This window comes from Cuculus canorus, chromosome 1, assembly GCF_017976375.1.
Source record: "Cuculus canorus isolate bCucCan1 chromosome 1, bCucCan1.pri, whole genome shotgun sequence".
In the NCBI taxonomy this organism is placed as follows: Eukaryota; Metazoa; Chordata; class Aves; order Cuculiformes; family Cuculidae; genus Cuculus; species Cuculus canorus.
In genome coordinates this window covers 123,839,699-123,856,062 of record NC_071401.1, presented here as the reverse complement: position 1 = coordinate 123,856,062, position 16,364 = coordinate 123,839,699, and the positions used below count along the sequence as shown (strand labels likewise).

Here is a 16,364-nt window from a genome sequence, read left to right as displayed (position 1 = left end):
TTCACTGTGACTTTCTCTAGTCGTACAGAGGTTGCCACTGCTGCGTGCTGATTGACTCATGGATACATTGCTGGTAATGATCTGTCCTGTGCTCCAACCTGATCAGCCTCAGGCCAAACGATCAGATCAAATCAGCTGGGGTGGAACCTCAGCTTTCCTCTGCAATTGCCAGCCATTGCCAGCCACGGCTTATTTCACCATCCATCTGCAGCAAGAAGACACCGCTGGTCTCTAGGTAGCTTGCCTTTTCTGCACAAGGGCAATGCTGTGATTCTTCTGTTTTCTTCCCACACCCACGCTTACAGTGTCATTTGCTATTCCTTCCATCAGCATGATTAAAAGAACGAGTCTTTCCTCCCTGCCACAATGTGTAGTATTGTTATCAAATCATCTTGTCTCATAACTACTGCAACTTTTATCATCTCTAACCTCCACAGCAACCACTTCACTCGCTCATAGTTAATCCAAACCAGGCTGCTAGAACATCTTTTTTTGTTGATCAGCTTAAAGGTTGTAAACACTTGATTGTGATCTAAAACCTTGATTTTACAACATAAAAGAAACATAAATGTTTGTGTATTGCACAAAGAAGATAATATATCTTTGTCAAGCTACTATGAATCAGGGAGGTGTTTACATCCATCATGGATTAATGTATTTATGGATCAGTAGATTTAGGTAATTTGCCCTCAGCAGTCCAAAAAAAATTCCTGACTGAAGATCTTCCTTGTTGATGTTTAATACAGCTTACGGAACTCAAAACAAGACATCTCCAAGAGCGTTCAGAAAATCTTAGAATGGTTTGGGTTGGAAGGGGCCTTAAAGATCATCCAGTTCCGCCCCCTGCCATGGACATTGCTGGCTCATGTTGAGGTTTTCACCCACTGGCACCCTCAAGTCCTTCTCTTCAGGGCTGCTCTCCACCCATTCTCCGCCCAGGCTGTAACTGTACTGGTCTGCTTGTTGTCTTCAGGCATTCATCGTTTTTCCCTCTCGTCACCGGTGAACTTGCTGCACAGCCAGGGGGCAATATCAGTGCAACTTGCATTGAAATAGTGAGACTCAGCCAGGCTTCCCTGGGATCACCCACAGAGACTGGCTGGTGACTGCGTTGATTTGCCTCACCTGAGAATTATCAACAGCGTAGAAAGCAGGCTTTGAAATCAGAATGTCATTGAAATCCTACATGAAGCTCCTTGTCCTTTGATGTTATCTACGTGATTGCTTTTATCAGTCTGTTCTGTAAACTACCTGAAGACTGAAATCAGCTTTTTTTTTTTTTAAGAAAACTCTTTTCTATAAAACACTGTTGGCCAGCACTAATGATACCCATACAATGTGCGGCATTCGGCTCTTAATGACTGAATTTTGTACCAGCTTCTCCATTAGATTGCCTACGATCATGGCCATTTTATCTGTCCTAGCCTTCTGGCCCTGGGCTGCATGGAAAGATGTGTGGCCAGCAGGGCAAGGGAGGTGATTCTGCCCTCTACTCAGCTCTCATGAGATCCTACCTGGAGTATTGTGTCCAGGAATCCTCAACATAAGAAGGATATGGAACTGTTGGAATGGGTCCAGAGGAGGCTATGAAGATGATCAGAGGCTGGAGCACCTCCCTCATGAGGACAGACTGAGACAGTTGGGGTTGTTCGGCCTGGAAAGAGAAGGCTCTAAGGACACCTTATAGGCAGCCTTCCAGTACCTGAAGGGGCTATAGAAAAGCTGGAGAGGGATTTTCACAAGGGTGTGGAGTCACAGGACAAGGAGAATGGCTATAAATAGGAAGGGGGAAGATTTAGATTAGACATTAGGAAGAAATTCTTCACCAGGAGGGTGGTGAGGCACTGGCACAGGTTGCCCAAGGAAGTCCTGGATGCCCCATGCCTGGAGGTGTTCAAGGCCAGGTTGGATGGGGGCATGGGCAGCCTGGTCTGGTGGGAGGTGTCGCTGCCCATGGCAGCGGGGTTGGAAATGGATGGGCTTCAAGGTCACTCCCAACCCAGGCCATCCTGTGATCCTTAAATTAGAGCTTATTTTTTTGCAGTAGCCTTCCCCTCTCTGCACGTGACGGCATGCTGTGCTGGACATGAATCAACAGTGCCAGATTGCCTTCTTCAGGGACTTGGCAATTCTGAATAGCTAAAGGTTTCAGTGGGAAATACTCTCATTTCAGAGGGAAATCCTCTCATTTGGACTTTACTGTTTCAAAACGTACTCATGGACTTTGCACATCCTCTTCAGCCCTGGCCCCTTCCAACCCAAACCATTCTATGATTCTAGGATTCTGATACCAAAACCACCAGCAATAAACTCCATAAGACTCATTTGGAATTTATCAGGGCTGGGCAACGTGAGGAGCAATCTCCATCCATTGTGTGCAGCCAGACAGGAGCTGGGACAGAACAAATTTCCCACTGACATGCTTATGGATAAACTTTCCCAGAAATCTTATGCATGTTCTATTGCTTTCCAAGGACTAATGTTAATGTTATGAAACTTCACAGCAGCCAAATCTCTTGCTGATTTGGAGCTCTGGAGCCAGCTCTGCCTGACCTTGCGTTTGAGCCAGGGAAAGGCTGCAGACAGAGGGGATTGCAGAGGAAGAGACACCTGTTCAGCACAGACCACACTGAGCACAAGGCGTTATCAGCTCCAGAGGATGAGCGGTGTCTGGAGAAACACTGCTTGAAAGAAAACACGCTCTCAGAGGGACATTCTGTCTGACCTTCGAAAAACACAATTACTTAGATGGAACTTAACTCTGCTTTAGCTTAAATCAAAAATATTCTACTTTTTGTAATAGTAACCACTTCGTATATCAATCCTGTGAAAGACCCGGTGTGGAGGTGAAGCTTTGAGCTGGAAGAACCGGGAGCACGAAAAGCTACCCATTGTGGTGAAGGGCGTCCAGCTGACCCACACCGTCCCCCTGGGAAAAGCCAGCGGCTGGGAATGCGGCAGGCAGCGAAGAGAGGCTCTTGAGCGCTAAGGCGGGAACACGAGGGGGCCCCGGAGGGAGGAGCCCGTAGCCGCCCCTGCCCCGAGGGGCGCCCGGCTCGCCCCGGGCTGGCGGGGACGGAGGAGGCGGCGGGGGCAGCGCTGAGCCTGCGGCGGCACCGGTGAACGGGGACACCGAGCACCAGGACACGGGATGGGACCCACTGCCGGGACACCGGGAACATAGGGAGTGGAACCCTTACCGGGCACCGGGACATGGGGATGGGACTCACTACTGGACAACGGGACACGGGGATGGGACCCACTGCTGGGACACCGGGACGGGACCCACTGCTGGGACACCGGGACACGGGGACAGGATCCACTGCTGGGACACTGGGACATGGGGATGGGGTCTATTGCTGGCAGATGGAGACAAGGGGACGGGACCCATTGCCGTGACACCGGGATACGGGGAACAGGACCCACTGCTGGGACACCAGGACAAGAGGACTGGACCCACTGCCCAGGCACTGGGACATGGAGATGGCACCCATGGCCAGGATACCAGGATATGGGGATGGGACCCACTGCCTGGTCACTGGGACATGGGGATGGGCCCCATTGCCCAGGCACTGGCCAGTCCAGCTGCTGGGGGGCAGCAAGTTTGGGGGACCCACACAGAGGTGGCCAAAGTGGGAAACCCATTTTTCTTTCTGGTTTTTCACTCTCTGAGAGGCTTTTATCCTCCCTGGGGGTGCTGTGTACTTAGGCAGCAAGTGTGCAGGTGAGGGCAGCACGCTGAGCCAGCCAAAGTGGGAAACCCACGTCTTCCAGTTTCTTCACTCTCTGTGAGGCTTTTATCCTTCCTGGGGATTCGCTGTACTGGGGCAACTAGTGTGTGGATGAGTGCAGCAGGCAGGGACCCACACAGAGCTGGTCAGAGCAGGAAATCCATGTGTCTTCCAGTTTGTTCACACTCTAGGAGGCTTTCATCCTTCCTGGGGATGCTCTGTTCTTGGGCAGCAAGCATGTGGGTGAGGGCAGCAGACAGAGCCAGCCAAAGCTGGAAACCCACATCTTCCACTTTATTCACTCTTTAGCAGGTTTTGATCCTCCACAGGGATGATCTGTACTCAGGCAGGCAGCATGTGGGTGAGGGCAGCAGGCAAGGACCCAAGCAGAGCCAGCCAAAGCAGGAAACCAACGTGTATCCCAGTTTCTTAATGCTCAAGCAGGTTTTTATCCTCTCTGGGGATGCTCTGTACTCAGGCAGCAAGCCGCTAGCAGTAGGTCAGTCAGATGAGGCCACTGAATACAAAATTAGGCTGCCCGTTGGCCATTGCAGTGTCCGCTTGATGGTTTGCGTCCCAATTTAGCACCAGTGAGCTGGGAGACTGACAGTCCTCCAACAGGCGTGAGTGTGGGCAGAACACCGGTGGGATGCAAGCTTTGTGTGTTGTCCTGTCCCACTTTGGAGAAGACAAATCTTCCAAGGGAAAGCAGGGAAGTTAAGCTGCTGGTGGTGTGCCTCTCTCCACCTCCTGGAACATTTACTGTGTGTATGTGCAGAGGTATCCTTAGGTGAAGTGAAGGGAGATAAGTGGTAGGATGAGAGGAAATGGCTTCAAGTTGCACCAGGGAAGGCTCAGATTGGATGTTAGGAAACATTTCTTTACTGAAAGAGTGGTGAAACATTGGAACAGAATGCCCAGGAGAGGGATGGAGCCTCTATCCCTGGAGGTGTTCAGAAAGCATTTAGATGTGGCACTTCAGGACATGGTTTTGTAGGCACAGTGGTGTTGGGCTGATGGTTGTACTAGATAATCTTCATAGAACCATGGAACCATAGAATGGTTTGGGCTGGAAGGGACTTTAAAGATCATCCAGTTCCCATCCCTGTCATGGGCCGGGACATCTCCCACTAGATCAGGCTGGTCAAAGCCTCATCCAACCTGGCGTTGCACACCTCCAGGGATGGGGCATCCACAACTTCCCTGGGCAATCTGTGCCAGTGCCTCACCGCCTTCATTGTGAAGAATTTCTTCCTAATGTCTAATCCAGATCTTCCTCCTTCCAATTTAAAGCCATCCTCCCCTCATCCTGTCTTTTCCTGACACTAGCCTGCCCACTGTGGTTACTGCTTCTTGATGACTGACCCGTCTGTTGGCCTGTTAACTCTTGTGTCCATGTATCTTGTGTGCATTTTCACCTTTTCTGTGAGGGTGGGAGCCTACAGCAGGAACACTATTGCTTCACAATGTGCCTGATGTTGCAGGGTTTTGTTCTGTTGCAGTACGGCAAAACTGAAGAAGTGACAGCAGAAGAGTGCTGTGAACTTTGGAGAGGGTCGTGTCAGTAAGGCAGGAAGAGGTGACTGCAACAGAGATAGGAGTTGAAGAGGAGGTGGCTGTGGTGCCCTGTGAGGAGGGCAGAGGACAGGCAGCACTATGGAAGGAAAGCAATAGGAAGTCCTTCTGAAGCAAGAAAGGGACACGCAGGGTCAGAAAAGCACCCAGTGGCACTAGCCAGGGAAACCCCTTAGCCTGGGCTTATCAGCTCAAGCCTGTTGTCTCCACATTTGCTGTTGCTTTCCACTTGGTTGGCAATTTTTTCATTGGAAAGAACAGAGGCGTATTCCTTGCTGCGCTGTGCCCCTGCAGATACTGCTGCCTGTGGTAAAATGGCTTAGTTTCTTAGTTACCTTCCTACTCTGTCATGTTCAGCATACCATTCTGATTAGCTAATGCCTCATACCCTGTGCAAGCTGCTGAAGGGTGGTAAACCAAGACTTGGAACAGCAGCCTTCTGCACTGACAGAAAATAACTGCAGAAGGTATGAAGCGGTAGAAAATGTGTCCCAATGATCTGCTTCCTACCTAATTTACTGGAACAATGTTTTCACCACACTAGGATCTGCAGACAGGCACCTGACCTAGTTGATAGCAGAGCAGAACAAGGGCCAAGGAAAACCATTCTGAAATTATTTGCTGGTGTGTCAGGAAGATTTCCAGGGATCCTTGAAATAAGTGAGAAAGGTCTTAGGTTGAAGTCGGGGAAGCGTGAATTTGAAGGGTGTTATGCAAATAATGCTAGAAGGCTTTGAAACTGTGCTAGAAGAAAGGGATATTAGTGGGAAGCAAAAGGAGTGGTGAAAGGGCCACGTTCTGCTCTGTGATAAGGTTGCTTTGTGTTGTCAGAGCTACTCTACAGAGCTTGGTCCTCAGAGTATGCTCAGAGTATTTCTTTGCCTATGGCTTGGAGCTCCCATTGCAGCTGCCAAAAGTCATTAGTGCAGGAGACAAGGAAGAAGAGCAGGCTTTTACATCCTGCTCAATAACTAGCTCCCAGTGTCCAAAATAGCATAAAATTTAAATTTTTTAGTGCTGCGCTGTGATGTGGTGGATGGCTGGGTCCTGACAGGTTTTTTGTGTGCAATTCTTGGTCTTGTCTGAGCAGGACCAAACCTGGCGGCCAGGAGCAAAAGGAGTTTGACTTTCGGAATAGTAAATGTTTTATCATAGACTATCTTCTGCTAGTGGCCTGAACGAGATTTTCCTCTAAGGGATATTAGAGTTCATTTGCTTCAGCAGATTTGAAGCTAGTGAAAATCATTGGGCTGATGGCTGAGGAGCCTGGCCCCTCCTCTTCCTCTCCAGAAGTGACTGTCAGTGAGCAGTACTGTTTTGAGACACCTCTTGTCATCTCTCAATGTGCAGGGCTCACCGCCCTCCTGCTGCCTTTATCACAGTGGGCTCTGGGGCATGGCTGCAGCTACCCCACTTCTGTCAAACTCGATGACGGGGCTGCTGTGGTAGTAGCAGTCTGACAGCCCACACCCAGGTCTGTGCGTGGCCATGGTGGGGCACATGATTCTTAAGTCTGAAAATAGTGCTGACAACATGCAAGGAGCCTGAGAGCAGCCTCTAATAAGTCTTTTGTATGGAGCCTTGTCCTCGGGAGACTACAAGTCCCTTCATGCAAAGTGGTGACAGGAGGGTGTGACACACTCTGTGACTTGCAGTCTGTGCAGACTGGCATTCACAAGGGATCTCGGATGTTTACATTTTGAATCCAACGTGTGCGAAGTAATGTTTGGTTGCTTCCTTCTAGGAGACAGAAGAAGATGGCCTCTCGTGCAGTGGCAGAGCTGGAGAACACCAAGGATTGCAACCAAGCTGGGAAACCTCTCCTCTGCCCTTCCCATCCCACAGAGGAGCTACGGCTGTTCTGTGAGCAGTGTGACCAGCTTGTGTGCCAGAACTGCATCACATACAGGCACCAGCAGCACCCGTATGACTTCACTGGCAATGTCATCCACAGGCATGGGGATGCCCTGCGGGAGATGCTGAAAAACACCCAGGAGCACATGGATACCCTAAAGGATGTGCTGAGCCAGATTGATGACATGGGCAGCGCCATCCACAGCCGCGCAGGGGCTGTGGCTACAGAGATCTGTCTGTTTGCCAGTGGATATGTGAAAGCAATTGAAGAGCACCGGGACTGAAGCAGCTGGAGGATTTGAAGGTGCAGAAGGCAAACCTGCTGCACTTGCAGAAGGCCCGGCTGCAGCAGCTGCTGCTGGACATGAGGACAGCTGTGGAGTTCACAGAACGCTTGCTGACTAGTGGCTCGGACCTGGAGATCCTCATCACCAAAGGAGAAGTGGCAAGCCGGCTGGCAAAGCTGAACAGCATTGCTTATAACACTCACTCCTGCGTGGATGATGGGATCCAGTTCTGTCCCAAGAAGAGGGCAGGGCAGTGTTGTGGCTATGAAGTTTTTGGAGCCATTCTCAATAAAGTGTTAAATCCATCCAGATGTACCCTGCACGGGGAAGGTAAAGCGGTGCTCTACAACAGCTGAATGGGAGCTCACTGCTTCCTGAAGTCACCTCTCCGTTCTCTGTACCCACATGGGGTGCAGCTTGTGGCACTGATGGCTCCCTGCTCTCCACGCAGTCCCAAAGGACAGAGGCAGAGCTCTGCCAGAGGTTGTATTTCTTGCTGGGGGCTTATGGGATGCGTGCTGGACAAGGAGACCAAGAGCTCTCCCCAGCCAGATGTGACAATGTACTGGAGCTGCCTTCTGCAACATCACTGACCTCAGCACAGGCTGAGGTGTGAGGAGAACAACCTGTAGGCCAAAGACCACAGTTTACTCAGGGGATGGCACCTGCAGTGGCAGGATGTGATGCTCACCAGGTGGCCCCAGCTGCTCTGCAGCACAGGTCCAGACAAATTCCAGCTTTGGCTGAGTAAGTTCCCTTTGCGACTTCTGCTGAGATTGCCATGGAAATAACTAGCATGAGTGGTTTCTTAGCTGTTTGCTTATTAAGGATTTGGAATAAGGTCAGTAAACAGATAGTGTTCAGACCAGCCCTCAGAGTGCAGCCACCTCTGGTCAACTATGGCTTGCACAGGACAGATGAGACAGACCCAGGGGTCATTTGATCCGTTCCATGCCGAAATGTAAGTACTGAGGTCTCTGGGCTCCACACTGCTTAATGGGGCTGTTCCTTCTCCCTTCTGGTTGCATGGCGCACCTTGAGACCTTCTGGAAAGATGCCAGCTGGGCTCAGAGGGGCAGGCAGGAAGACCACCCTGGTCCATACAGATGTCCGGGCTAAGCCTGTCCAATATCTCTCAGCACCTGTAGGTCATACATTTACTTTTCCCTAGGAGTGGAAGGAGCTGTACACCCCAGCAGCAAACTCCTGGCTGTGCTTTGATGGGACTGCAACTCTACAAAACAGGGGGACACTATCAAGTTTTGGCTGGTGTTAATCCTTTCTGGTCCTGTTTCTCTGCCTTGCAGATCTCCGCAGTGCCTGTCAGAACCCATTGACTGTTTTTACCCTGCTCTGCAATGACACCGTGGGTGAGCGGATGGTACAAGGAGGAGAGGCTGTACGGGTCACCATCATCCACAAAGACAAGAGGGACTGGTAGGTGTTTCACCTGAGAACTCCTCGGTCGCTGGATTTGCCTCTCTGCCTCCCTTACCCTGGCTCCCTCCTTTACTGGGCAGGTGGGAGGACATGCTTCAGCGTGCAGGTCAGAATCTGTAGGGGAAAAGGCACAACTCTTCTTCCCACCACTATAGCAGTGCTTCCTACTGGTTGTATTTGGCTGTGTGGAGCTTGAGAGTGCTGGGTCAGGTTTGTATTGAGTCTTTGAGTGATATGGGAATTCTCAAAAGATTCACCTCTCAGCAGGGGTTAGACATTGTCAGAGTGAGCTGTTGCTCCTTCTCATCCTCACCAGTAGGTACCCAGGACTCCTGCTTTCGTTAATACTTAATGAAAGCCCAGAATGACTGTCTCAAGTCAGATAGACAGTCCACCAAGCCCAGAAGCCTCTGACAGTCAGTAGAAGTGTCTAGTTCATGCTCTGGAGAAAGAATCTGTGTCAAGACTTTATCATGCTTTCTGTAGTTGCAACTGCTGAACACTTTAACATATTTGGAGATTTTCTAGCAAAAGCGGGGAAGACTGCACTTGAGCTCCTAACTGATTCCACAATGAAAATGACCAACCAGAAAAAATTATTTTGTATTTTTCTAGGCCGTACTTGTTACTATAAAGCAGCGAGGCACAAATGCAGCACCAGTTGAGGGTTGATTCTTAAGGAAAAACATCTGTTCTGTTTTGTAATACATACAAAGTAGCTGGAGGAAGATGCTAGCATAACTTGTTCCAGGAAGGCTGTTGGTAGGATAACCTGATGAAAAAAGGGACAGGATGCTAAGACTCCTTGCTGTAAGTGTTGGTAACGCATACAGAAGCAGTGCTGGCTGCACAGATGCTTATCAATTGAGCATCATTGTTCAAGATTATTGTTCCAGTGTACCTACCTTCCTTACACAACATAGGAAGGTTTGCACATGAGGACTTTGTGGATTTTGCTTGGTGGAGTAGAGGTCGCTGTGGCTGCATTAACTCAAATTCTTTTTCTTGTTGGTATGTAGTTGCTAAATCCGTCTGGCTTTGGGTTGAGGCTTGGCAGCTTCAGGAGACCGTGAAGTATCACCACACAGTTCTTGGCAGGAAATTATGTGTAGGCAGCTGTATTGATGTGAAATGGTGGGGGATGGGGAATACAGCCTGCAAATCTGGAAGATTATAAACTGCCATGTCTTGAGACACAAGAGACTAATTAGTAGGGGTTAGGAAGAGTACTTTCTTCTATGCAGAGCTATGTGATATATGTCTGTGGAAAGCTCTCTCCATCTTTCTGTGAAGCAGGCAATCAGTCCCTTTACTAACTAGCTGATGGTTTCTCCCTGGCACTCTGCCCACCAGGGTTCCTTGTGAAACCCAGCAAGCTTCACTTTGGTCCCTTCACCAGCAGGGACCTAGAACTCCTCATAGCATTGAAGAGAAGAGTTGAGGTCAATGCAGTTGGGACAGCGGTTGAAGTGATTCAAATGTGCCCCATTTTATGTCCTGTCTTGTTTGCGGGCCCTTGTGGAGGTAACTGCTCTCTGAAGCTGTGAATTTACCCCATTTCTGAGGGCTCTTATCTGATGGGATAATCTGACCTGCAAGTGCACTGTCTGTTATCTTCTGGTTTTTCAGTGCTCGGGGTTGCTACAAATCCTTGCAGCGCAGCTAGCTTTGTGTGACTTCCTCTGTATGGTTATTGCAGCTCCCAGCAGCAGGCATATGTGAAAGCTACTTGATGCCTGAGCACTGCTTATGCACCCTGTTAAGCTCACTTGAGGCCCACAGCTGCTGTACAAGGCTGAGGATAAGGAACCGACCACAAATCTAGGCCAAACAGTGGTTCGCACGTCAAACAATTTTCTGCCAGTCACTGATGTCTTGTCCTTCTCTTTGTTCCTAGTGCAGTCAAGCCAAAAGTGTGTGATAACAATGACGGGACCTACCAAATTTCCTACAGCCCTGAAGAGCCAGGCTTGTATGCTTGCTGTGTCTATGTGAAAGGGCAGCATGTACAGGTAGCCTTTCTTGTTTCTTTTGCACTGCTGCTTCTTTACCTGCTTTTCTTTTCTAAGTATTTTCTTCAAGTCTTTCTAAGGATTGCCTCTGCCACTTAGCAGTTTAAAACTGGGCATAGTGATCTGTGACTGACAGGATCACAGATACAACATCTGATAGCATCCACTGTAGTAGCCTCTCTGCTTGCTTGTCCTCTTCAGGGCTCTCCGTTCACTCTGATTGTGAAAACCAAGTTCCGTGAGCACCAAGGCATGTTTCACTGCTGCACATTCTGCTCAAGCGGAGGGCAGAAAGCTGCTCACTGTGCCTGTGGGGGAACCATGCCTGGTGAATGCTCAGCTTTCCCATGCTGCTGGCAGCAGGAAGGTTTCTTGGATTTGGTTCTCCCTAGTGTAAATAGGTGTGAGTGGATACTCCAGCCCAACTCCTGCATTGTACATGCACCGGGCCTGTGATAACCTGTGTGTACAAATCTTCTTGTAGAAGACTGCAGCAGTGAGAAATGCAGCACACCCAATGGACAGAGAACTGAGTCAACTCTGCAGGAGATGGAGTAGAGCAGCTCTGTCATTCAGCCCTTCCCAGTGATGCTAAGTAGCACACTGTGTCTATACTGTTCCTGTTCCAGTGCTGGCAGGTTGGGAGCTTCCAGGCTGTATCGTACAGTACTTAAAGCTGTCCTGTGGAAAAGACTTCTCATTTAGGATGAGAGTTCAACTTGCTTATTTGTTTAATCCCCACCAGCTTCCCTGCCCTTGACCTGCATGTGACATTCTGTATTTTGCATAATTTAATATAGAATGAGCCTCTTTTTCTGTGCTTGTTCTGTATCAAGCTCTGGCCATAGCCATTGAGCAGTTGGCACAGGGCTTTGCAGGTCTGTGTCTGCCGTTACTCAACAGGCCAGGGGACAGAAATCTTCAGCTTTCCTGAGTAACCGAAATAGGGAGGTTCCCCTTTGTTGCTCTCCTTTCTTTAAGGAAATTTTGGCCTTGAATAAGCCATGCTCTCAGAAGCACCTAACTCCCCATCTTAGAGAAGTCCTGGAGCTGAAGCCCTCTCTGAAAGCCTCTGACATACTGGGACCTCCCTTTTGATTGCCTCTTCTCTTGCAGGTGGGTACCAAGGCTGTGGCCATGGACATAAAGGTCATCCTGGCTGCCCCCACTGGTCATGCTGTGGACAAGTGAAGAAGAGCTCAGAGTGTTTGGGAGGGCCACCCAGCGACATCACATAGAAGAGTTTGCTCAGGACAGTGGCGCTCTGAGCAGCCAGTTGAGCTCCTGCGAGCCCAGGGCACTGCTGCTGGTTGCTGCATGAGCACAAACCACAAGGATCCCTGCGATCACCGCGTAGCCTCACTGCCAGAAAAACAACATCGCGATGGGTGTGAACTGAGAAGGAGGAATGCGGGAAAATGAAATTGTGCCTTATATTCCACTGGGGACTGTGTATGCAAACTTGCTTGTGCTTGAAGAGGAGCAAACATTAGGATTTGTGCTGATGCCTACAATTTGAAAGATCAAGGACTGTGGGGTCAGGCTCTAAGGGGAAACTCAGTCTGCGCAGTTACCTCAGAGGAAGGTCTAGGTGTGTCTCATTCTGCAGGATCGACAGTCTCTGCTGTCCTTTGTGAAAAGGGCAAAGCTGCTTGTTGGGGCACATTCCTAAGGGTTTGGTTTTGTGCCTTGGAAAGGCTTGGCAGCCTGAATATGGCTTCTGCCTCACTATTAGATAGGTGGCACATATAGCACCGTCACGGCCCTGGGAGCTGCCGCTGTATTTGCAACTCTTGTATTTTCTCCAAGTAATCTGTAGTCTCATTACACCCTCCCTGCAAGGCAGGAGCAAGGCAGATTAGCAGTGCATCTGAAGAAAAACAGAACCATAGAATCAGAATGGTTTGGGTTTGAAGTGTCCTTAAAACCCATCCAGTGCCAACCTCCTGCCCATTGGCAGGGACACCTCCCACTGGATCGGGTGTTGTCCATAGCTTCATCCAACCTGTCCTGGAACACCTCCAGGGATGGGACAGCCACTTCCCTGGGCAACCTGTGCCAGTGCATATTTTCACAGTAGAAAATTTCTTACTAAAATCTGATCTAAATCTCCCCTCTTTCAGCTTAAAACCATTCCCCGTTGTTCTGTCACTGCACTCCCCGATAAAGACCTCCTCCCTATCTTTCAAGGAAATCCAAGGAAAAGCCACAGTGCTGATGGAATCAGGAATTAGAATGTCATTCACCCAGTCTGTACGTTCTCCATGGAGACAGTGTGGGACATAGCGCTTCTGGGGTAATGCAGGAGCCAGCAGAGTACGCAGTTCACCAAGGGAAGACTTGGGAATGGTCTGAGCATCCGTAGGAGCAGACTGGCAGGTGTCTGTCCTGAACTGGGACAAATAGATGAGAGCAGCAGGAGGAGACAGAAGACAGCAAAACAACTGGATTTGGCTCATGCAATCTTCACAAGGTTCTTAGAAGTCTCGTTTTCCACAGGGAAGAGGAATGTAACTTCTGTGCTTGTATGCGTGCTTCCAACGCATAGTTGGGTAGATGGCATCTGTCATGACGAGGAAGACACACTTTCCTGGAAGCGCAACTGCCAACATGCGGATTGCAACTTGCCACTTGCCTGGGTGCAGTAGGTACCCGGGCTGGCTTCCTGAGCACAACACGTGTGTCATTGAGACTGGGAATGCTACTGCCCTGGGGGTAACCTCCCTTGTAGGTGTGTGTTGCCAGGGGCTCCTAATACTGCCTGCAGAGCTGGGGACAAAGGTCTGACTGTTGGACACTTGGGGAGAGGGATGCTGCTCCATTGTCAAAAAGAAGGATTGGTGCTTGCTTTCTGACTAATGATAGCTGCCTTCTAAATAGTAGAAAACTATGCTGTCTGCTTGCTCAAATCTAGAACGCTCTCATTTGTTGTTCATTCCTCTTATAACGCCAGTTTTGGAACCTCTTCTTCCCAGCAAAAGAGATGATAGAGATATCCTTATGCAAATGCTGTTTATAGCTTTCCATTAATCATCCAGAAAGGCCTGTCAAACAAATGGAGGAAGGTTAGGCAGTTTAAATCTCCAAGTTAGGCAATTTAAGTCTCCAAGCTGCTGACTCTGAAATTTCTAAGAGAGTTTAGTTTGAGTTAACCTTTAATGGAACAAAGAGTAACTCATTCTTGTCCTTGCTACCTGCAGAGTCAGTGCTCAGTACAGAATAAGATGTAAAGCAAAATACTTAATTTTCTGTGTCTTTCTATTTCTTGTCCGTCCCGCCCACACAATTTGTCTTCTCTCAGAGCTTCCATGCTGTGTTGCAGAGGGAACGTGTAAGGACAGCACCTCCTTCTAGGCACATAATTTCTGTCTAAAAACATCTCAGTCCTTTCATATAGAGGAATGTGTTTTCTCTTTGTGTCATGAATCCTTTACACACCCCATCACCGACATTTTCCATGAAGCTGTTTATGAGAATTACACCTGCAAACTTACAAACCCTAGAGGGAACTGCAGTCAGATTGGGCTGAGCTCTATGTTTGACATGGGGAGAGCAGTTTTCAGACAGCATGGGGTACTAATCCTGCCACTGCCAGGCCTTTGTATTGATTTGTGTGTGTGTGTGCACTTAAAGTCAGTCCCAGGTATTACAAAGCACTGACTGCCTACCGCTCTCTGTTTGGGCAAAGAGGGCTGTAAATGAGGAAAGCTTGAAGAACCATGTGCAGAAAAGACATTTAAATGACCTTAGTCGCTTTCTGGGGGTTAGGCACAAGTGTTCTCCCCTTATTTGCAAACAGACTTTGCCTTCGGTGTTCATTACTCAGAATGCTTTGCCAAGTGAAATAATAATAGCTTTTAAAAAAGTAAAATAAATGGTGATAAACATGAGTAGGAGCTTTGGGAGGCAAGAGAAGAAGGACTTACTCCCTGGAGAGGGAAAATAGAGTGTAGCTGGAAGGAACAATGAAGCAAGAACAAGAGACTAGGCAAGACCTTGAAGAGGCTCTGCAACCTGGAAGACTCCATACAGAGTGCCTCAAGGGTCACATACCATGCTAGGGTATCTCTCCCTTCTCAGAGGCGGCAAACCACACTGGCAAAATGCTGTGCCTGTAGCTCTGCGCATGTGTGTCTAGTCTGTTCCCAAAGTTTGCAGGAGCAGTGCAGAAGCTGACTCAGCAGGGCTTCTTGACCTTCCCAGGGCAGGAGGTGATTCATTTGGAGTGCCCTGTCAAGACAGACCCTGGCAGTCGCCCACAGGCATTGTAGGGTGATTTGTCTATTTCCAGCCAAGGGTGGCTCACAACCTCCCTGTTTTGAGAGATGAGGACTTGTTCTGAGTACTACTGCTTCCAGCTTCCCTTCAAGGGCAGGTGAGGTCAAGGACAGAGCTGAAAAGTCAGTGCCATGCTCTCCTCCTTCCAGACTTCAGGGTGGGACCATTAGTGTTCACAGCACTGGTGCTTCTCAAGCACTTCTTGACCATAATTTTACAGATGTGGGAGCACAAGGCTGGAAAATTGTCCAACATTTTGGGCCAAGCCCCAAGGATAACTTTCATCTCTTTCAACCTGCTTGGCTGTCTTCATCTCTTTTGAGCACTCCATCAAACTTGGCTGCTTGTCGGCTTACTACAACTCCATCTTTTCTTGGTTCTCCTCCTTACCAGCCCCCTCAGCTTTCCAGCATCACTGAAAGAAGGCATAGACTTCCTATAAGTAAGGGCACTCTTCTAAGGGAATTATTGTATGTGAAGAAAAAACCTATCGTGAAGGGCAGAGTTCTTGTACCTGTGCTCAGATCACTGAACATAATCTTGGGCTGTGACCCATCTTCAGTACTTTGTGCCCGCGCTGTTCCCTTATGCAGACAAGAGGCAGCACGTGCTGTGGCCAGCTCTAGGGCACCAGCTAGTGGGCCCAGTAAAACCAGGAATGCTTTGTGCCCACTATCACCTTCTCCTCAATCAAGGCGGCTGATGGCTGTCTTCTCCGGGTGGTCAGCTTTCACAGATTGTGTGGCACCAGATCTGGCTGCGAAATTTGGTTGCATTTCACTAATAAATTTAAAAAATGGTGAAAGCTGAGCAGAACACGTGGTCACAGATCCTTGATTGCTTTGGTAAATACCCTGAATACCTCTTGGTTTTTACAGTCTACCCATGTGGAGAGGGATGGGCTCCAGAAGGAGAGCTGCACAGTGACTGATTTGTTGTTGTCCCAGTGTGGGGGACTTGCCCTCATCATACCAGGGCTGCCTGTGCCAAAGAAACAGACCTGTTTTTCCAAAATGGAAGTAACCTGATTGTTGACCATGCAGTGAGGCATGCCGCAAGCTGTGACCTGGAGTTAACTGAGGCTGAAAGGAGACACTTCACCTACGCACTGTACCAAGGGAAGCCATAAATCAGGTGTCACTGAGGGCAACAGTATATTTCCTAATGTGCATTTCCCACCAGGCCAC

The 16,364-nt window shown here is 49.1% G+C and overlaps 3 protein-coding genes across 3 annotated transcripts in view; 2 read left to right on the top strand and 1 right to left on the bottom strand.

Moving 5' to 3' along the window:
- Positions 1 to 154, top strand: part of SPICE1 (spindle and centriole associated protein 1) — a 39,625-nt gene extending 39,471 nt beyond the window's left edge. The window contains exon 19 of the mRNA XM_054062889.1: positions 21 to 154. The gene's annotated coding sequence lies outside the window, so the exon portion shown is untranslated. The remainder of the gene's footprint in view (positions 1 to 20) is intronic.
- On the top strand, positions 92 to 11,877 carry TRIM45 (tripartite motif containing 45). Its single transcript, XM_054084537.1, is given in 5 exon segments — positions 92 to 235; positions 7,051 to 7,436; positions 7,439 to 8,194; positions 8,755 to 8,884; positions 10,785 to 11,877. Coding segments are annotated over 2 exon segments (738 nt in total). The 5' UTR covers positions 92 to 235; positions 7,051 to 7,063; the 3' UTR covers positions 7,804 to 8,194; positions 8,755 to 8,884; positions 10,785 to 11,877.
- Positions 11,878 to 12,068: 191 nt separating this feature from the next.
- CTC1 (CST telomere replication complex component 1) overlaps positions 12,069 to 16,364 on the bottom strand; it is a 41,269-nt gene continuing 36,973 nt past the window's right edge. Inside the window, exon 24 of the mRNA XM_054084480.1 lies at positions 12,069 to 13,943. Within this exon, the coding sequence (XP_053940455.1) occupies positions 13,930 to 13,943 (14 nt within the window). The 3' untranslated portion in view covers positions 12,069 to 13,929. The remainder of the gene's footprint in view (positions 13,944 to 16,364) is intronic.